Source organism: Parasteatoda tepidariorum, chromosome 5, assembly GCF_043381705.1.
Source record: "Parasteatoda tepidariorum isolate YZ-2023 chromosome 5, CAS_Ptep_4.0, whole genome shotgun sequence".
Classification (NCBI taxonomy): domain Eukaryota; kingdom Metazoa; phylum Arthropoda; class Arachnida; order Araneae; family Theridiidae; genus Parasteatoda; species Parasteatoda tepidariorum.
In genome coordinates, this window is record NC_092208.1 from 70,464,901 (window position 1) to 70,488,695 (window position 23,795).

General features: G+C 30.2%; 2 protein-coding genes across 3 annotated transcripts in view; one reads left to right on the forward strand and one right to left on the reverse strand.

The window, feature by feature from the left end:
• Positions 1-23,795, forward strand: part of LOC107447843 (progranulin) — a 131,534-nt gene that overhangs the window by 52,568 nt on the left and 55,171 nt on the right. The window lies entirely within an intron of this gene.
• On the reverse strand, positions 1,284-9,987 carry LOC139425532 (progranulin-like). Of its 2 annotated transcripts, none has more exons than XM_071180582.1 (3): positions 9,847-9,987; positions 5,690-5,779; positions 1,284-1,864 (listed from the first exon to the last, which is right to left on the reverse strand). In XM_071180582.1, exons 2-3 carry the CDS (start codon positions 5,769-5,771, stop codon positions 1,410-1,412), a joined length of 537 nt encoding a protein of 178 aa, XP_071036683.1. In that variant the 5' UTR covers positions 5,772-5,779; positions 9,847-9,987; the 3' UTR covers positions 1,284-1,409. The 2 variants fall into 2 exon arrangements, with proteins under 2 accessions (XP_071036683.1, XP_071036682.1); XM_071180581.1 differs by having other exon boundaries at positions 9,721-9,982.

Sequence of the window (23,795 nt, forward strand, 5' to 3'; positions counted from 1 at the left end):
CTAAAATTAATAATTTTGTTTAATGAATCATTGGAAAATTATGAATTATTTCCAATAATTCATAATTTTGTTTAATGAAACATTGGAAAACATTAAATAAAAATATTCCATAATATTGATTAGTTATTGAAGAAATAAACAAATTGTGATAACATATTTCTTCGCAAGTCAGCATAAGAAAGAAGAATCCCGCTTTTGACGAAAGGGATCTTCAAGCAGAAATTCCAATTTTTATTGCAGACTTGGATTTTTCAGAGAAAAAAAATACATCAAGTTGATACACGGTTTTTTTTTTTTCATTTAACCTCACAGATGAAGCTGTAAAAGACAAAAAATGAAAATGGGATTCAGAATTAAGATGCTTCAAGAAATTAATTTCATAAAAAATAATAATAAATTATTTAATAAAAAATATGTGTGTTAGGTAATTTAAAAAGTATCCTATAATACTAAACTCGACCTCTACTCCTAGAGAAAGGGTGCTATCGATATTGAATAGTTTCCCGATATCGATGAAGGGATGCTTTTGCTATCAAATCCCTTTATAAGCACGGGCTATTGCACGACAAAAAATAAGATCATGTTAAAAATCCAAAAACATGTTAAAAATCAGATTTTCAAGTAATCTCCCACGTAGGTTGAGGGTTTGACTTTGGTATTTTAGGAAGCATTTTTTTATAGTAAGAAACACATGTTTTACTATTATTATTATTCCGGTACAGTGAATTTTTTTTATTTTTTTTATTTGACTTATGGTACATCCTAAATCTAAAAAACACTATGAAAGACAATTGTATGAAATTTGGAATATAGAAATTTTAAATATTAGACTGTTATTTTTCGATTGGAAATTAAGAATTATTGCATAAAATTTGCTCTACAAATTTTATAAAAAAAATAGTAAAGCAAAAAAATATGCAATTTTAGCTTCGGAGATTTTTATTTAAAGTCGAAATAAAGTATGGATAATAGTTACTTTACATAAATAATTTATAATTAAGTTTAATGCATAATTTTAAATTATATCAAAAAATTAAAACATACATTTTTTTAACATTTCGTTTTTTCGTTGATATTTGTTTAAAAAATCTCATAACATTTATGAACATTTTTTTTGTATATTAATGCTATCTATAGTACACAAGCACGGAAAAAAATCTAAAATTAAAACTTATTTTTAAAATTATTTTTTAAAAAATTATACCCCAAGCACTTTTAAAAATCAATTTCTAAATTTTTCAAAATACTGACGAACTTAAAGCAAGAAATTTATTTTGACAAAATTTCTGTGCACAAAACAACCTTTAATTTTTATTCAGTCTATAAACAATGCAAAACCATCTACAAGCAATACTATAGTCGATAAACAACAATAGTCTATAAACAATACAAAACCATCTATTAACAAATTAATTCATAGGAAAAGCAGGTTTCTTCATAAGAGCTTGATAAAGATTATTTCCTCTGAGGCAATGTCTGGAGGTCGAATCACATCGAGTACCGTAAGGACAACAATGTATCATATCAGCACAACACGAAGCAGATTGGTAAGGACAGCATGAGTATGCTCCACTTGGTAGAGGACAGCAAGTAGCTCCGTCCTGACAGTAATAGTAACCTCCTGGACAGTAAATAATGTCGACTTTGTTGGCAATTTTCACCACTTCGGCCTCAATATTGTCCGAAGGAGGATCCTTAATTAACAGTGGGTGTAGTAGACCGTTTTTGGCATCACATCGGCCTTCTTCTAGGTTGCAGACCGTATCATGTGGACAACAATGAAGTCCGTCCGAGCAGCAGACAGCGTTGGGTTGTGGGCAGCAACCGTACTCTCCAGCGACCGTCGTTCCACAGCAAGTCTGAGCTGAAAGCACAAATGAGTTAGTTAGTTATTTAGTGTTTTTGGCGCAAGAGCCAGAAATGGCTATTCCGCGCCATGAACTTGGTCTAAAAAACGAGTGCTTGGTTTAAATAAGAGATAAAATATAAAGGTAAATTTTAAAAGGTAAAATTAAATTGAGGTATAAAATCCAATGTCCTTATGGTATAACAGAAGATTATAGTGTGGTTTATCTCCTATAAGTAAATGTAAAGTAGGATTATTGCAACCAAAATAGCGTTGTCTGAGAAAGAACGAACCCACGAAATTTTGAAAAACATTATGCTTATTTTCATTGTGAATTTATGCATGTGACGTTATTATGACGTCACCAATCACTAAAATTTCTTATAACCTTTCTTATAACCATTGACGAAACGGAAGCTTCGCAAATAAATGATAAGTGAAGCCCCCGAATTTTAAATTAAAAAATTTACCCATTTTTAAATAATATTAAGGTTTGTTTAAACATTGATTTTTGCAAATAATATACACTGGTTATCATAAATTAAGGAAAATTCACAAAAATCGCGATAACTCAAGAAATTACACATGGAATTTTATGAAACTTACCCACAATATACAACACATAGTAAGGTATTAAACAACATAAAAAGAAATTATCAGACATTAATAGTAGTATAGAAATTAGCACATGTATAAAATAAACAAATTGGAAGTATCGGTTTGCAATAGAAAAAGTACCTTTAATATGGAATATGATTGCCTCTAGAAGCAATACAGCACAAACAGCGATGTGTGATGCTTTCAATTATGCGGTCTATCAGTTCAATAGGAAGTGAGAGCCATTGCTCTTGTAAAGCAGTTGCAAGCGTGGCAAGGGTCTGAGGGGGCGGATTGATGGCAGATACACGCCTCCCTAGAGCATCCCAAACGTGCTCGATAGGATTCAAGTCCGGGGATCGAGCTGGCCACTCCATGCGAGTAATTGTTTCCTGTTGAAGATAATCATCAACAATGCGAGCTCTGTGTGGTCTTGCATTATCGTCCTGTAACAGGAAGCAATCACCAATTGCCCCGGCATATGGGCGCACATAAGCATCAAGGATGTTGTCTCGATAAACCTGAGCATTCACGGTTCCCCTTGGAAAGACATGGAGGTATGTGCGCCCTCCTAAGGATATGCCTCCCCAAACACAGACACTGCCTCTTCCGTATGCATCTCTTTCACGGATGTTTGATGGATGATAACGGGTCCCAGGTTCTCTCCATATCAAATAACGTCTACTGTCACTTTCTAGACTAAACCTGGACTCATCCGTAAAGAGAACAGGCCTCCATTGATCTGACGTCCAGTGGACATGTTGTCGGGCCCACTGCAAACGGTCTCTCCTATGGCGTGATGTGAGCGGCACGCAAATGGCTGGTCGTCTCGCATACAGACCACCTTCGTGGAGCCTTCTGCGCACAGTTGACGTTGACACCAACCTTCCGGTGGCTGCAGCAAGAGAGGATCTAAGATGTGTCGGAGTAGCGGTTCTATTCCTGCGTGCACTTAATGTCAAATATCGGTCATCGGCACTGGTCGTAACAGTTGGCCGTCCTTGACTGAACCTCCTAGATGCCGAATCTGTGGTTTGAAATTGCCTCCAAAGTCTATGAACCACAGATGGACTCACATTTAGCCATCTGGCCACTTCTGATTGACTCTGCCCTGCCTCTAGTCTCCCGATGGCTCTCCATCGTAGTTCTTCAGGCAAATGATGCCTAGAGGTCATTATTACGAATTGGCTATCTCAGATTTTCAATGTCGCAATCACAGTAAAATTTGTGTGCTTTCTCTCAAACTTGGACTTTTATGCTCCAGGCAGATGACGTAAGCCGAGTGCAGCGCCACTAATTTGCATATTGCAATTTTACTCAGCTACTCTTAGTGGACAACATATGCAAATTTTGCACGGTTTGGCTTACTTTTGAAAGAGTTATCGCTATTTTTGTGATTTTTCCTTAATTTATGATAACCAGTGTATATCCGGCATTGCATTTTTAAAAATATATTCATCTATGCATCTTTTAATTTTGGTCAATTTTTAATTTTCTGTTATCCTTTCAAAAAAACATTTTTTTTCATAAAAAAGTTCTTAACATTTAGTAAGGCCTTATAAAACTATAACCGTTATTAAAGTAATGAAATTGTATAAATACATAAAAGTACAGCATTTATCCATACATGTTGAATACGTATTTATTCCATAGTTTATTAGCGTTTTTCGCGTCAATTCCAGCACGAGAAAAATGCCGTAAATTTATGAAAATTGTTTCGAATTTATTCAGAATATTTTAAGAATATTCTGTATAAATTGAACGTTTTAGACCATATATAAGACCTCATTTGAATGGTACACCAACTCTACTTATTTAAAAAAAATTTATCCTCTCTCTCATGATCATACAAATAATTTCTATCTTATTTTGAAACTATTACGCTTTCAGCTAATTTCTGCGACCAAGCAAAGGGCACCACAAATCAGACAAGGAATGGAAATCAATGATTTTAAGCTACTACCTCAAAAACAAAAATGGCGTTAATCCAGTATTGAAATAAGGTTTTTCTTATACCAGATATTATGTACAATTAATTAGAATACTTTGTGTAAATTAATTGAATATTACATAACTGTAAGGAATTCATTTGCCTGGTTTTGCTTTGTTCTGCTTTTTCTTTTTTTAATTTTGATTAACACTGTTAAAATTTTCATTCTGAAATTATGGTAAAATGGCCGACAGCAGTTTCTCCATCCAAACAACCATAAAGCTTATGGTTAGGAAAAAAAAAATTTTACCTTTACGGTTTTAAAACCGTTTACAACTGGCACAGTTAAAAAACCGGAAATACAAAACTAAACTAAGTTTTAAATGGTTTTGTTACCGTTTAAAACTAGCATAATTTCGAATCCATGAAAATGAAACTTAAACGGACATGCTGCGTTTTTTCTGAGTGAATGACAAGTTCGCAATATAATGGTACAAGGTCCCTAATTGAAGAGTGCAAGACACTGGAAACTCTTCATATAATGAAGGAATGAAAAAATATTGTAGTATCATCGCTGGGATTCGAACCCCTAATTAACCGGTCATGATATTGACCGTATTAGGAAAAAACAATCAATAAACGTTTTTCTTCTCACAAATAATTTGAACATAATTTTTTTTATTGCTACATGGCTGTTTCGGTTAAATATGGTAAAATAACAATTAGATAAATTGCTATTTAGCCATTTTTTCCAAGAAATTTCTAACGGTGAATAATGTTAATACATTATACCCATATATATTTTTAAAATTCTTTTTTCTTTTCACTCACAGTATATATAGAATGAAAGATTAAAAATAGAATTTTGTAAAATAATATTGTTAGGCTCTATGCATCAAAAAATAGTATTATTCCACTACTGAAATAAGGTCCTTTATGTTATTATAAATTATTTACAAATAATAAGACTATTTAAGTATAAATTAATTGAATATCATATGATTGATGTAATTCATTTTCCTGATAATAGATATACATAACTCGATATTCCATGCACGCAATTTATTCAAACATTTGTTCATTCATATGAAATGTATCTTTGGATGGATAAATGTATTTCAAAAAGAAATACAGACTTTCATTTCCATAAAGTAATTTTGTTCACTTTCAAGCAGTTTCAAAAAAAAAAAAGGTTTATTAGACCACCAGAGGTTTATTTAAATAGACACAAACTGTATAGACTGAAATAAAAAGTATACTATATGTTATGTTGATATAATATTGCCAACTAAATGATGATAGTAATGTGTACATACTTTCAGAACAAGTACCTGATGGACAACCTCCTTGCACTGAGTATAAAACAGCACAAGTAATAAGAACGACGGCTAAATTCATTTTTCTGCCTGAAATAAATAAAGTTTGAATTTAAAAACGCTTAAATGTATGCAACTGTTACAAAGCACTAAATATAAAAAAGCAACATTTAATTTTTTTTTCCTCCGAAACTATTCGAGCTATTTTCAAAGTTTGAATTTTGATGTAAAATATTGTCATTGTTAAAGTTGATAATCTTTAAATCTTGTAATATAATAGACTTTCATTGATTATTAAAATAAATATCAGAAAAATATGTATTTATTAGAAATGATTTTCAGCAAGAAATCATACATGGGGGAGCTAGTTTCATATGTTCTCAAATCTTTTTGGAGAGCAATTAGTTCCAGAGACGGGACAGGCACACAATAAATAAAAAACAGCAGTAAGGTGCTAAAACTTGACCATGAGCCGTTTGGACCTCTGTTTCCAAATTGCGACTACCTTTCAAACATTGAGGGTCAAAAATTAAAATCTGTCAAAAACAAAAAGGGTTATTAAGAAAAATACTTCACTTAGGCCCAGATCATCGTCTGAATACCTAAGGATAAAACTGATTTTTGGAAGTAAAATTACGATCATTGGATCAAAAATTATTCGTGTCGAAATTTTTTGTTATTAATTTGTTGAATATATTAGTTTTTAACAAAATTCAAAGTTTACGAAACCTATCTTTACAATTTTGTGAAGTAAAGAAATCTAAAATTTAGATCCAGTTTTAATACCGTGTAACATTAGAGAATTTTATTTGCACACTTTTTGCGTGATCTATGAAAATATTATAGTTACTGACATTAAAAAATAAATAAATAAACACGTTTTAAAAGAATTTCAACTGAAGTGGTACTCAAATAATTTCCGTATCACTTCAGCTAAAACCGTTGACTAACGTGAACTTTATGTAAGAGTGAAATTTTTTCACGGTTGATGCAGAAGAACATTCAAAATTTCAATGAATCGGAATTTCTTCACTGTTGACTTATTATAGAAACGTTAGATGAAAATGGAATTTTTTTATTGTTGGCTAATAAAAACTATGCATATGAATGAAATTTAACTGCTGATTTATGGAAAATTTGCATAGAAGTGGAATTTTATAATTGCTAACTTACAAGAAAATTTTCGAAGTCATGAATTTTTTTCAATTTTTGGCTTATAGGAACTTTACATCGCAATGGAATTTCTTCACTTTTAACTTATATAATCTTTACATAGAAATTGAATTTTTCAATGTGGGGTTTATGGGAAAATAGTGAAATTTTTAAACTGCTGTCTTATAAGAATTGATCATAGGGAAGTATAAAATTCTTTGAACTGAAATGTTTTAAATCGAAATTTTATTGAAGCCGAAAATTTTTTTTTATCGAAATTCTATGCTTTTACTCTCATACGCTCAGGGACAACAAATCAACACAATATATTTGATAGTAAAAAAAATTTAAAATATATTTGATAATAAAAAAAAAATCTATATATTAGGGATCGAGGCTAAACCCATTCAGAATACCGGATTCTATGTGTAAAAAAACTTTATATAGTAGATTAATAATGTTTGAGTAACATTATTCTCATAAATTGCTTTTATATTTACCAATATGCGATGCCTTTTTGAGCGCTTTCCTTTACCGTTTTCAAACATTGCTTTGATATACCAAATAAATTATTTTTCTATTTTTTTAACGATTTTCTTTTTCTTTTTTTTTCTTTTTTTCCGAATAAAATGTTTAACTGAGGGTCAGAATGTATCGATTCCTTTTGTTTACAACGCCGAGATGCACGTCATTGAAACACGCAAGAGTGCTATTGAAGTCTTGCAAATTTAACTTGGTCTCCATTTTTCCCACAGTGTGTCAGTTTTTAAGTGGTACTGTCTTTAATTTATTAAAATTGCTTAAAAGGTTGAAAATGTTTACTCCATTCAATTCATAAAATATGGCTAGAAAAATGGATTTATATTATTAAAAAAATTATTTGATTCATCTTAAACGATAATTTTTTTTTTTGACATGATAGTTTGAGTTTTATTATTGTTAATTTATTTCAGTTTGAAAAAGGTATACCATGTCGTTAAACAACTCAAGTTTATTTATTTCACGGTTTCATCCTAAAAATTTGGATAAAAATTGCATCCGTGCACAAAATTTTTGGATTATTCTAACCTTTAAAAAATTATTTTTCGATTAATAATTTTGTTGGTTTCGCGAGAATTTAGTTTTATTAATGTGCCTCGCTGCAAAAAAAAATTATTTCAAAACTGCAGATTATTTTTATTATTTATTTTAAAAGTTTCTTCTTTTTCCCTACATTTAATTTATCAGAACAATTTTGCGCAGAAATTTATTCTATTTACAATATTATAGTGTAAGGAAGTAAAAAAATAATTTTATAGTAACGATTTAGTTATTATGTTGTTAAAATATGTAATTATTTCAAACTTAACTAGTATTGTGTATATTATTCAATATATTCGAACTTAGCTGTTATTTCCATGTATAAATACTTTCTTATGCTTCCCCTGTAAGATTCAAGCGAATTGCTTATTTGAATATACATCGAGCTAAATACGGTCGATTAAAAAAAATTTAAAAATAACGTAGAATGTTTGTCTTATCCAACTATTCTACTTAGAAATAAAGTTAAATAATTGCATAAAATGTAAGTAAAAGAATTAAATACCAAAATTTACAATAAAAGCCCAAAACATTTTATCAAATTTAGAGTACGAAAATTATTTGAAAATTATATTTCAAAATTATTTAAATTCATCTTTATTTTTTTAAGTGAAGCGAATAAAAGTTTCTAAATATGAATTAAGGATAATTATTGATAGGTACAGGAAAGGACTAATTTTGTCCAATTTTTAAAGAAATCGAAGTATTTTTGATTCACTCAAATAATATATTAAATTCTAAAGTTCTGAAAAATTATTGAAGGGGGTACGTAACCTCATTATATCTCTGTCCTCCATCGCAAAAAATGAATGGTTGCACCTGCTAAATAACAGATGGTAACTAAAAAAGATCTAAACAAAAATTATTTTTTCATTCGAAAGATTTGTTAGACATTATAACTCAGATAATTATATAATTATGCTCAAAGCATAACGTGCACAATCTGCATAACTATGAATAAAGTGAAACTTAAAGTATAACATTTCCAATGATGCACATAGTATAACACATTTGAACATAATTTCAATGCGCAAGTTATTAATGACTCAACTGATTGATATAGTGAGGATATAGCACAATATAGTGAATAAAGGAAATAATGATTATATAGATAGTAATTATAATGAATAGTGGTGATATAGGTAGATAATAATGATTAATGATGATGGTTTATGACTCAACTGAAGAATATATTGAGGAGAATATAATGATATAGGGGGTATAGTGAATAAAGTAAATAATGATGATATAGGTAGTAATTATAAGGAAAATGGGTGATATAAGTGGATAATAATGAACAATGATAATAGTTTATGACTCAACTGAATGATATAGGGAGGATATTGTAGCGATATAGTGAGGATATAAAGTGAATATAGTGAATAAAGTAAATAATGATGATATAGATGGTAGTTATAATGAATAATGGTGATATAGAGGTAGATAATAATGATTAATGATGATGGTTTATGACTCAACTGAAGGATATATTGAGGAGACTATAATGATATGGGGGTATAGTGAATAAGGTAAATAATGAGGATATAGGTAGTAATTATAAGGAAAATGGGTGATATAGGTAGATAATAATGAACAATGATAATGGTTTATGACTCAACTGAATGATAAAGGGAGGATATTGTAGTGATATAGTGAGGATATAACAATATGGTAAATAAAGTAAATAATGATGATATAGATGGTAGTTATAATGAATAGTGGTGATATAGATAGATAATAATGATAGATAGATACGAGATGATAGAATGATATTGTGATGCATAATACAGCATACTTACTCTTTGAAAATGGCAAAAAAAAATTTGAAATTAAATGTATTTTCTTTAAATAATAAGTATAGCTTTGTTTTTAATTAGCAAAGCATAAATTTCCTCCTTCAAAAAAATTCCAAAATATTATCTTACACAATGTCTTACACTGGTGCACGTAAAATCTTTTTTTTCCTCGGTTTGGGAAGTCATATGCTTCTCAGACTGATAAAGCATTTTAGCTTGCTGTTCCGAGAAAAGGAAATTTCATTATCAGTCAATACACCAGAGATAAAGCACTTTCTTACGCCAATAAAAGTGATAAATTTCAAACATTTGTGAATATGAAATCTAACTGAAACTTTTGAAAATATGTTTTCTTTATTTGAGATTATTTTTTTTTTAATTTACCTATTGTTATTATTATCTGATTTGTAACGTTTCACTGATGTTTAGGAACGAAAATTTATTTTTGTTTAGATTTCTTTTTTTTTTTTTCATTTACCCCTGTTGTTAGGGTTGTGCATCCATCCAGTTTTTTACCACAAAGAGGAGGGATATAGGATGTTTTGCCCCACCTAAGCCCTTTTAATAATTTTTCAGAACCTGAGAGATTGACCTCTGGCCTCCTGTTTAGACACCCCAGGTTCTAATGCTGACAATGGTTGGTAAAATCGTAAACTGCTTTCGGCTCGCTCCGTCCCCATTGCTGTCTGAAAATATCCTCCGTAATACTCAGTAAAAATCTCCGAATTAGTTATGGTAATAAGTACTGAAACTCAGGGCTCAGGAACTTTTTACCGCAAATCCACTTTTATCGGAACATGTTACGAAACAAAAAATTTTATTTACCGTACCATTTACAGTAATAATTACGGTAAAATCACTGAATCATTCTAATTAAGTTAATCTAGTTCTTTTTGAGAAGAATCCATCGTTTCTGACACGTGCGGGACAGTTGTTCTATATGATTTAATCTATTCATTTCGCAAACAAGAAAATAATTTTATTTTATAAAAGAACAAATAGTAACTTGATCTAATTGGGGCTGATTAACAGGCTAAAATGAAGCTTCATGACTTACAGTATATTCTGAAAAAAAAAACCGTTTCAACTGCTCATCCTGAGTTTTATCAGAGTAGCAATGTTTAACTGGCTAAAGTCATTCAGCAGAAACAAATATCTCAACCCTTTGATGCGGGTGGGACACCGGCGTCCCTTTTATATATTTTTTTGACGCTTTAGTTTCAAGCAAAAAAACATAAATTTGATAATTTTTAATTATAAAAAAACAGTCTAATAGTTGCTAAGCAAAATCTGTTAGATTTTCGGAATTATATTTGTACTGAAATATAAAATCTAAATAAAGAGGCTTGAAAAAACATTTTCATTCATTTTCAAAAATTGATCAATAATTAATCTTATAATTTAACGAAATTTCAATGACGAATAACTCTTTGATCTGAATAACTGCAAATAAATGCAGAGTTTATAAATTATTGTTTTGAAGTGAGCCGTGTATGGAAGATTTTACCTCTAACACTCTTTCATAAAAAGACACAGGTATTTCATGCTATATTTCATAACACCATGAATTATTAAAATGCTAAATATAATATTTCTCACTTATTTTGACCTAAAATAATACAAAATAGTGAAGAAAGAGTAAAAAATATGCTCAGTAAATATTCTGAGTCAAACTTCTAAAAACTACTTTAAATTCAATTCATTTGAAATCTTAACTGTTAAATGTTATAATCTTAATATCCGAAAAAAAAGATATCCATTTTTATATAATTATGTTATGTTCTCACTTTTATATATGTCCCTTTACACGTTATTAGCGTTGAAAAGAATGCGAATAATTGTGTGCGAAAAGAATGCGAATAATTGTCTAACAATCAATCGTGTTTTTAACATTGTATAAGTCTTAGAAAGAAAATGAATTTTTTGTTACTAAATAACCTTATGCTGTTGAAAATGATAAGGTTTTATCTCATTAATACAACATTAGTTTTCTTCTTATGTCCTTCATGCAAATTATCATTTTATTACAGATAAGTTTACATTTATAGCACTTTTTTAATTCATCTTATCATTTTACTCTGGCTTGGTGACTTATCAATTAGCGCCAATATGTACTCTCCTTAAAAATTACTCTAAACATGAGCTGGCCGACGTTGTTCTCTAGACAAAAGCTTTTTTTTACATTATTCCTTTCTCATTTTTTAAGTTTTAACTACGCAATTGCAAATTTTTAGGGGTAATTATAAACTAAAAACTGCAGTCTGATGAATTTTGTTAGAAGTAATTCACGTTGAAATATCGAAAAATAAATATAATCACTTACGCATTTTAACAAGTAAAATTTTTTTGAATAATTTTATGCTTTTAACAAATTTTGGTTACACTTAGCTAAATTCACGTTGAAATATCGAAAAATATATATAATCACTTACGCATTTTAACAAGTAAAATTTTTTTGAATAATTTTATGCTATTAACAAATTTTGGTTACACTTAGCTAAATTTGATAGTTACCATTATCCTATAGGCCTGTCCGTAACCAAAATTAAGTCTAAGAGAGCATCTTTGATTGCAAAAACTACTAGTTACTCAGAAAAGCAAAAGGAATCAATTTCGTTAGATGGCACGCTAAATTTCGACAAATTCCAGCACTAAGAATTTTGTTCTAAGATTCGAAACGAAATAAGAGAAAATTTATTTTTTTTTATTTACGTTAATAGGTATTTTGATGTTGGGCAGATCTATGCTTTCACAAATTTGTTTCAGATAATATCTTATAGAAAAAAAAAGATCTGACATTCGTTTATTTCCAGAGTATTTTGTATTATACGTTTGTATCATTAAGCATTTCTCATGGTATAAATTTATTCGAACGAGACAGAACCACAACTATCGAATGAGTGCTTGAGCATTGAGTGTAATGCTTGCATAGAATATGTTCAAATATTACGGATAATAATTTTACTGAAGCAGCTTTGCTTTTGCCATTATCCAATGAAGGATATTAGGACATCCTGAGAATTAAGAAAGTTACTGATTCAGTTTTTGTATATCGGCCTCTGATTTATTCTATGCAGTTGCTATTCCTTTGATGTGCGAACATACAGAAGCTGAAAATGAAACAAATAAGCCGAATAATAGTTCTCGTTGAAATGAAAACTAGAAAGAACTGCTTTAAATGTTGAAAATTAGTTATTAGGGAAACGTATTTTTTTATTGACGAATTTAATTATTTTGTTTTGATTTGAAAAGCGTAATGAGAAATACAATTATAATTTTGTCATAAAATGAATGTCCTTTTCATATCTTATTCAGTGCGCTGTAATAAGAAAAATTATGCATATTTTTTGAAAAAATCATTTTTTATAATCATTTTGCTTTAAGCAATTTCGTAAAGGCAACTGGAATATTAAGTAAATAATCGATTATTGATTAGAATTAAGTATAATTGCAGGTTTCAAAAATGATAAAAAAAAAAGAGAGAAAACTAATTTTAAAAAATTTTGCGACCTCTTTTACTCTTTCACGGAAACTTACGTAGTCGAGAGTGAATTCGCCATTTTGGTGCAGTTCTGTCTCTAAAAACACTGGCGATTGTTAACTGTGTCAAAGCGAACAGTTTAAAAAGGTAAAGTTTAGTTTGTTCATCTATAGAAAGAACTCTCCTAGTCACTAAGTCTAAAGACGCCAGGTGCATGAACACAGCGCATTCCAAAGAGGGGAGCTTATCTCTCCCCTGATACCCTATTTTTATGCCAACCTGAGCCAAAACCTGTCTTTAATATTAACCCAACACTCTTACCTTAAACAGTTAAATCTCATAACCATAGTGATCGCCACCTCTCGAGATGATTGATAACGAGAGTTCTTTTCACAGACAGACTATAGTGTAGTGTTTCCAAGTGTTGATTAAAAACAGAGTTGTGTGTTCGTTTTAGATATAAAAAAAATATGCCTGGACATCGACTGGTACCAATCCAAAGACTTTTGAGTCAGTAGCCTGATACTCTAACCACTATTCAAAAATGTTAAAACCCGATACCAAGAGGAACTAGTACGCTTTGTACCAAAAATATATATATAGTGGCAACCCAACACTTCGATTCCAGGGAATGTAAAAGTCTGACTGTAGAAGCCTAATAGATGTAATTTTATATGGCAAAATACAAAATTTGAATGAAATCGGTTGAATAGTTTCTCAGTTATCAAATTTTTAAAAAATAGTACAACTAAATTCGATTTCACAAGAACTAATTGATCTATTTTGTTCAAATTTTGTATTTTGCCACATAAAATTACGTTCTTTAAAATTACATGAAAATTGACTACTCCAAAATTGACTATTCCACTATTTTTAATTAATATATTAAAAATTAGGGAAAATTATTTTTTTTTTTGTATTGAGCTATCTTTGGATAACTGAAATTTATAATTTTGAGTAAGAAGTTTTCAATTCACTTTAAAAATTCTCTAGCGAGGGCGTAGTAAAATCAACAAAGTAACATTTGCTCCAAACTTTAAACCGCTCTTCTGACCGAGATAGTGACTGCACTATATTTTGAGGGTAAGAAATTATAATCAGTTGGAAAAAGGCATGATTATTTAGATAAAGTATGTTTTCGTGTCGAATTTAGTAACTGAAAATATTGTCTGTACTAATTAATTAGCATATTGAAAGTGTTAAAATTAATTAAATTAAAAATTATGTGACTGGGCAAAAAAAAAACTGTTTTATGATGCATAAAAATTTAATCCCGTTATTTGTTATCACTCTGTTTAGCAACACCAGACTTCAATAAAATCTTCGAAATCTACTCTTTTTCAACCAATATTATTTTTGATTTCCTTAAATGGAACTTTAATTTGGATCCCAGGTTAGAACATAATGATTGCTTTGCTTCAACCCAATCGGAAAAAGAGTGGTCATCAATTTTGCTTAGGCTAGCTCTTTGTTGTGCTTTCTAATTAGTTACAATCTGTAACACAACTACATTTCAATCTGTTACGCTACATCCTACAGAATTAACGAAGCTTCTCTTTCCACCAATTCGATTCTCACGTCCACTTAGAATGGTTCTTTAACCACTTCAATGAACAGTTGGTTCGATATTTCAGCCAGCTCTTCACCAATTGTACGAAGTTCTTCCTCACGACTTTCTGATATCGTGAGGTCTCTCTTTTGTTTAATTTTGTTGTTGTTGCGCTGTTGTCGTTTGACAAGGGCAGAAAAGTTAAAGTACAAATCAAATGGGACCGAAGGCATGGAGCACAGCCCTGGTCATATCTCCGACTTTTTCGGTATAAAGGGTGTCATGGCAGCAGTTGAGGTCGATGTTGAAGAAGGTCGAGGATTATCATTTAGAGAAGGTCTCTTAATGATTTCATGTGGCTCTTTTTTTGAACACGTAGGTCTAAATTGATCTTAAAGGTAGACGGTGGTTTGACAGCGGTGGTTTAAAGTTCTTCAGTAATTTCAGGGCATGAGTTGTTCATACTGATGTTCTTTCTGATATCTTTGTCGTATTGGAGCGTGGAGAATCGCTTTAACCTTTCCCTGTTGGTCCGGGCCCGAAAAGTAACATTTGAGATGTGTTCCACACTGCTGCTCCTGATCTTATTGGTAAATTTAACCGTGGCTAGTTTTCGCCTGCTTTCAAGTGGTGTGAGACCGCATTCAATCTCAGCACTAAGTACGTTCAATTTTGCTTAGGGCTAATTATCAATAGTGTTGCTTTTAACCATTAGTTTAACTTTAGGTCAATTATTCTATTCCCACTTCTGTTTTCTTCTCGTTCTTCCATTTCTTCTTCTACAACTGTTACCTTTTTCTTTTCCGGCTATATCTATACTAGCCGGAAGGCTCTCCTGCCCACTCACCTGGCATCGAATGCTAAGACGTGGGGAAAAATGGATAACTTTAAAAGCTTCCATACATTGAGGAAGAATGTATTGACTCTCCGTCTAGTATAGGGTGTCATCATCTAGTCAATCTTCTAAAGATTGCCTACGTCTCTCCGGTGCTCAGAATCCTCTGCACATAAGGAAAACTCTGAGCTCCGTTTTCTCTGGACAAAGCGCTGCTGTTATGCCCAGCATAAATTTTTTTCAAGTTGTAATTAATTTGCGTTGAACTAAAGCTGCACATTGGGTTATTGGCAACGGTCTGGGAAGCATCTCTGAGGATGATCCGAAAACATGCCATCTCAAGTTTGATCCTATGCAGAGGAGACGGCGCCCCCGCTTCGATAGCCAGACAACCTGCGTGTGAAGTTTTTTATTTATTTATTTCACTTATTTTTTTAAAAAAAGTCGTGTTCTCTTTTTACTTGCTTTAGCCACCCAACAGATGATTCTCACCGTCATCCGCGATGAGGATCAGGAGCTGATGGTGGGAGATAGACTTCGAAGAATCTTTAGGAGTTCATTGCGGGGAATAGCCTTCAGGAATCGTCCACCCGTGGAATTCAAAAAAAAATTGTATGCAAGTTGATCTAAATTCATATATTTTGAACATGGAGTTTCGATTCCTGAAAAATCAAATTTTGAAAAAGTCGTCTATTTAATATTTGATTTCTCAGTAACTACTCTAACAATTACTAATTTTGTATTTTTTGTTTAATTACCTTCTTTTAAAATGATATAAAAATGCATGCTTTACAATTCAAATTTTTTTCCAACTATCATTAAATAAAATAATAAATATTTACTAAAAAGTTATTTTTAGACAATTAACAAAATTATAAACGACCTTTATAATTGTGCTCAAAATTTTTTCAATCCGCTTGAAAAGCTCTCCGGTTATTTCTCAGATTGCAGCTACTCCCTATATTTTGGAGTTCAGAAATCCAAATCCTCCGAAAAAATGGCATGTTTATTCAGATAAAGTGCATTTTAGTGTCTGATTTAGTAACTTAAAATATCACTCCTGCACTTATTAGTTAGAATATTTCAAGTCACCCTTTTGAACCATTAAGAATGAGTCCTGTATGTTGAAGATCTGATCTTTGGATCAAAAGTTATCAAGGTTGTCCGGTAATTTATTTATTTATTTATTTATTTATTTATTTATTCATTCATTCATTGCGCACTAAACGTCTGAAAATTTATAATTCAAATCTGCTAAACTTTTCTTTGCTTTATCTCTAATTTATTCCATTATAATGCGAAGAGGATTTTTCATAATTTGATTTTATTAAATAGACCAGAATGTATTCTGATTTATTCCTTTACTCTTTGCCTTTTTTTAACTGTTAGCAAATTAATTATTCCAAGATATTCTTAAAATAAAACGTCAACTCCCTCTTATTTATTTCTCATTAACGAATGTATTTTTCTGACAATTTAGTCCAGAGTTTTGTATACAATTATGCGTAGATTTCTTTTTGTTATCTGTTATTATATTATGTATGTAAAACTTAATTATATTAAGAGCTTCGGTTTTTTTATTGATCAGTAAATAAACTAACCAAAATATACTATGTAATTGTAGCTATTTTATTTTTAATTGCCATAACGAATCGTAGTTACCTGTGACCTTTAATGAGTTTTTTATATGGTGATGATTTTATTGTTTTGATGTTAGCAAAGCATGATTACTTTTTAAAAAAATCAATTTCCTTCAGTTTTGATTTAAAAAATATTGTGCAATCATTCGGTTATGTTATAGTTCTTTAAACCAGAGCTACATTTGTTGTGTGTGCATATTTTTGTTACCAAATTATATTTGTAAAACTTTAAAATATAATTGTGCTTAATTAAAAAAACAGTCAGAATTTTTATTGACAACAGAAAAAACGCAATAGAATCTTCTATATAAATATGATAAAACAGACTTTTTGTTTCTAATCAATGATGATTATGAATACACTTGAATGCATTACAATTAAAAAGAGATAATTTTATTGCTATAGTTAATTTTTATTTGCCTTCTGTTTTAACTTAGGATTTTTATAGATGGATCTCATCCGGGCTATGAGTTATTCTAGCTTTGGTTGCTTAAAGGGGTAGGATGTGCCGATGTGGTAAGCGGACAGTCCATAGCATAGTGCCACACTGTTCTTAATTCTCCACAGGCGCTTGTGTTGTCAGTAGCAATGCAGAAACGTTTTAGATAAGCTTTAAAGGGGCCACGATCTGAAAGAAAGAGGATTAGCTGCCTATTCTACTCTACAGGCTTGAATGAGAAATCTGGTAAAATTTCTCTGATTAATATTCCCGATTTCGGTTTGTAATGATGACTTGTTGAGCCCATGCCACATCGAGTTGCTGTGCTTCGTAGAGATAGAGAAGGTCCGACGCAATATTAAGACGTGTCCCATGATGTTTGTCACTTCAGTGAATTTAGAATCCTTGTCTAAAAATTACATTCAGAAATCTCGCACATAAAGGATACCAAATTAATATGTAAGTGAGAAAGAAACAAAAACGCAAACGAATTTTGACAAATCACAATTGGGAAAGTGGAATGAGAAACGCTCAAGCCAGTTTGATTTCCAAATGGAAGTTAGGGAAGTTTCTGTAGCACTTCTCAAAGGGTTTGAATTCATTCGTTCGTTCTTCGTTTATTCTTCTTTTTTCGCTGCACTTAAAAACATTAGATTATGCTGAATAATAAATTTACGTGATATGGACATTCCTATACTTTACATGCAAGAAAATAGCATTTTGTTACAGAAACACCACCTCAGTTCAGTCTGTACCCTGCATTCTGCTCCGATCTGACTTCTTCAGTCAGTGTTTCCTCTGTAGCCCCAATTTCTCTGAGATTTTTTCTCCTCATTAATTTTTATTAAATTATTTTATGGGTCACTACACCTTACGTATTTCTAATCAGTCCTCTTTTCTGAACTTTTCTTTTCATTTTTAAGCAAAGCATAATCATTAAAATTATATTCAAGAGTATTTTACAGGCACATTAAATATTTAAGAACAAAAGCAGTAACGTTAAATAAATTCAAATAAGACTGAATTCATTCCGGCCCTAATAAGAAAATGTGAATGTCTGACTCAGTTGTAAGAAAGTTCGGCCTGAAAGTTGCTAAACGAATTTGATGAGTTTTTCCCTTTTTTTTTTCCTTTTTTTTTTTTTTTTTTGCTTTGCATTCAAGGAAGAAACAATAAAATTTATTGTGAGGATTTAATTATGCGAAGCAATATTTTTGCAACAATTTTAATGTGATATCAACATTTATTACTGATATAAAAGTGTGAAAAGAAATAATAATGAAAACAAAATTTAATCGCATGAAAAAATTTCGTTATCTACAACAAGAAAAAATCTATTTACAACTTTTCGAGACGTTTATGCAAAAAGTTCCCCATACATTTAATACAAGTGACGAAAATCATAATCAACATTTATACGCTCATAAAATATTTTTTAAGCCCAATGAAAGCACTACTATGATCATAATTCTCTCTCTGTCTCTCTTAATCTTTTTTTTTTCTTTTTCTTTTTTTTTTTCTATGGCTAGTAGACCAGAGATTTTCGAACTCTTTTTCATCTTTGACTTTTAGTAAATGCTGCCAATAAATTTGTGATTACATATTATACATCGTCCCGCAATTATTTTATCCTTTATAAGTTTTGAGCGAAATACTTTTGACTCTACTGAACAATTTTTTTTAAATAAAATGCTCTCTAATTCATATGTTCTAAAATCAATTTTTAGTTTTCATAAACAGAAACAATATAAAACGAATCCTTTATTTTTATATTACATATTTACATATGAGTATCAAACAAGTTAAACGAGACTGAGAAGTTTATTTCATAGGAAATGCGGGCGTCTTAGATTGTGATAGCATCAGGCTGTAACCGTGGAGACAGTATCGGGAGGTAGCATCACATCGAGTGCCGTATGGGCAACAATGAACCATATCTGCGCAACACATAGCTGAGGGGTATGGGCAGCATGTGTATGCTCCGTTTGGTAGTGGACAGCATGTCGATCCGACTTGACAGTAGTAATATCCACCTGGACAGTATACGACGCTATTCTGGGCATCATTATCCTCCGAAGCAACTTCTGGAATCACTGTAAAAATTAAAAAGGAGTAAATTAAAATTTACAATTTAATCAAGGCGTTAGTCATGCCACTTTGGTATTATATATTTCATAGCATTTAATTTCACTGAATACTTAAATTTATCTTTAATTTAATTAGTTTTCTTTAATTCCTTTCTCTATAAACGTAAAAAGAAACATTATTATTCAAGATTGTCACACAATAAGTTGATGACAATCTTTTTCTTGTCACTCTTGAATCATCCTTTTTTTATCATCTATTGAAATACCTTTTAATGGTAATGCGTTAACATCAACATAAAATACATTCCATTGCATGTTTTCTTTATTTTTGCAACGTCTTTTGAAGTTTTAATTTTTCGCAAAATTCGTTGAATAGACAAATTGGTTTTCATTGGGTTGGCACTGCTTGCTTGGCTCTTAATGAAAATTCATTTTCGATAAATCGCCAATAGTGGATCTCTCGCTCTATTCCGAAGCAACTGTTAATGTTTCACTTTTCATTCGAACTCACACTTGTTGGGATTTGTCCGTACCTATCCGCCTACCCGCTACCTATCTGGTTACCCGTTAAAAATTATCATTTCACTTGATCTCTAATGTTATAGTCATAATATCTTCATTGCTAAAAAACAATATTGATGGTGCTCAAAAATTTCCTTCTTCCCTACTATCTGAACGTAACATTTATATGCTTTTGTTTTTTGCACTTTTTGTGATTATTGTAAGAATAATGCTTACATTTAACCCATTATTAAGACAAGCAGCTCTATACGCCGGAATGATAAGTAAGAAGCAGCTTCCATTATTTAATAATGAAATTTTATTTAATCTTGAAATAGGACTGTGTTAGTTGTGCATAGAACAGCACATTTGGCGCAAATACCTCGATTCTATCTCTTTAAACAAAATTTTTAATTACGATTCGGAATGTTTGCAGCTAGATTTCTTTACCGTCTATACTCTTTGTAAATTGAATTGGCGTTTTAAGGGTTGCATAATATCCCCGCTCTTTGACCTTGGTAACAGAGAGGAGGAAGTGAGGAGAGTGGAGAAATCGAGTAATTTTGAGACGCTTTCTATAATTCCAAAAAGTATGATTTCAACTTTTCAGATTCCCTAAATTGTGAGTTTGTTGATATGAAGTTTTGATTTTAAAAAAATAGAAAATGGGAAATCTTTTAAAGTTAAATAATATGATTCATGCGCTCACTGATTGGCAAAATGTTTAGAGAAAAAATAGTTCAATGATCTTTACCTAACAGAAAATATTGCACTATAATATAATAACTTTTGTGTTAAACAAACAGGCTTTTAATTAGTTTCTAATTTCAAATTTTCCATTAATTTTTTATAAAAAAAAATTCTATTTGAGATACTTAGTCTGTAGATTTAGACCTATATAGTTTTTAAAGCCAACAGTGATCTACTAAAATTAATTGAAATAATGCTAACATAATATTTTTTGTTGCATATTTATTTAATTCATTTAAATATCTAATTAATATTCAAAATATGTTCTGTTTTCACAAGTCCAAGTAAGAATATTAAAAGTTATAAAAAATATTAGAAAATTTCTTTATCCATCTGAAACAACCTCTATATAAGATCATAGATCGATGCAGTTTTAAATCTAGTTCAACATTAAAAAAAATATATAAAAAAATAAATAAATAAATGAAAAAAACTTTAGTTTTCAACTCTTAACTTACCTTTAGTGCAGGATCCAGAACAGAAGAAAGCACAAACCGATAGCATTAATAAATAGTACATTTTCAGACCTGAAAAAAAAAAAATTATTTTTTAAGGATCATTAAGGATTCATTTTTTTTCATTTTTTGCTATTGTACATTATTAATTTATTTCAATTATAATGAAGCCATATCAATAGTATAATAAAAAAGAAAAAAAAAACAAAAGTACAATGATAATTATTTAATATTTCAGAAAAATTATAACTGCAGGATGCAAAAAGATTATCCTCTAATTGTTGTATTCTAAAACTTTATTGCATCAAACAAAATAATTTTACTCGAATTGTTGCATTTTAACAAAACTGTGAGAACCACAACGATTATCCTCTATTTGTTGTATTCTGAAAAATTACTGTGGGAAATAAAATTAATATCCTCTAATTGTTGCAGTCTAAAAATTACTGTGATAAACAAAACAATCATCATCTAATTGTTGTATTCTAAATATAACTGCAAAAAAAAAAACAATTATCTTTTTATTGTCGTATTCTAAAAAATTAACAGTGGGAAACAAAACAGTTATACTCTTATTGTTGCATTCTAAAAAATAACTAATTTATTATTTCCTTTGAGAAAAATAAAAATTTAAAATTCATCTACATTTACTGTGAACCGTTAAAGATTAACCCTTAAATTTTACTCAACTTTCAAACTATTTCTATGAAAATTTTTGCCCTTAGAAATCATAGTAACTAAAAGAAATTCAACTTGGAAACTGATCCAAAACTGCATTAGTTATGATAAAAAATCAAATTTTTTTAATTATAAAGGAATTAAAAATCGCGTCTTTAATTATGATCGTTCATTTTTTTAAAAGAAATCAGCAAAAGTTTTTCTTTCATTTTCTTCAGAAAATCTAAACTTTAGTTTACAGATGAAACTGCAGCACTACTGTTAAGAAATATTACTTCCTTGATTAGAGTTTCAATCGAGGTTTCAATTTTAATTGCAAAATGTTTTTTATTTTTAATTTATATCGAACAAATTCATAAAAATTATACTACATTTGTTATACATCCAGAAAATGCTATTTTTATATGCAATAATCTAAATCCCGTACAAAGTATCATTAAACTAAGAAAATTTTTATTAAATGTAGAAATTGTCATACATTTTAGTTTTCGGTTATATTTTTTTAAAAGATGTTTTATAAAAAAATCACTAGGATTGAATGATAAAACTAAATGCATAAATCAAACAAACATATTCAATAATCAACACACCATCTTGTAATGAACTTAAGGATTTTGTTGAGTTTGATAATAACAATAGAAATATTTGATAAAATAAGTATTAAAAATTAATTATAATAAAACCCGTACGTAGTTAAATACACTAAATAATAATCATGGAGTTTTGAATAGATTGTCTTTTGATAGTTTGCATTCAAAGTTTTTTTTTTTCATTGGGATCTTATCTTGTCCTATTTTTTTTTACAAAAACTGCAATACAACAGATAAGGCTTTATTGAGTCAATCTCAAAACAATGATATTGGAGTAATAAGCGATAATCAAGAATTCGATAGTTTTTGATAAGGTTTAATGTTTGTAAAACTGTTACTTCAGAAGATTAATGAGTATAATGATAAAATGAGTTGGAATAAATAAACAGTTTAAAAAAAAACATTAAAATAGTGATTCCAGGGGAATGGAGGCAGGACAACATTTATGCCATATCTTTCTCAGTTAGTATTCATATCATACTGTACGATACATATCACTGTATGATGCCTACCTTTCCTATAATATAAAACACTATTTTGTATATTGTTTCAAAAAATCCAATGAAGTTTCTTTTTATGTATTGGCAACAAAGATTTAAGACTGGTATCAAATTAATGAATATCAAATAAATGAATAAGTCATAAACACGAACGCTGAACAGACACGTTTAAAAATTTCTCAATGAAAATTCTGATCTCACGTGGACGATTTCAAGCTTAAACCGTGAAATTATAAATCAGGCAGAATTGAGATTTATAAATTAATCAGAAATGAAAGATTAAAGGGTGGTGAGCCCTTGGTATGATGTCCATTTGGAAGCATATATAATTTTATTACATATAAAGTTGAAGAGTAGGGGAGAGTGGGGTCAATTGTAACAGGTTACGATTGTAACAGAGCAAAAATTTCGAGTGTCGGTTTCTAGATTTGGTTTCTAGGTGACGCACAAGGTGTATTTAATAAATCTACATGTGCCTACAATCCCTGCTGGCAACCATTTTTATGTACTTTTGAAAGAGTTACATCACAAAAGATATTTTCACGCTCTGGGTTAGAACATTGACCTATTGTG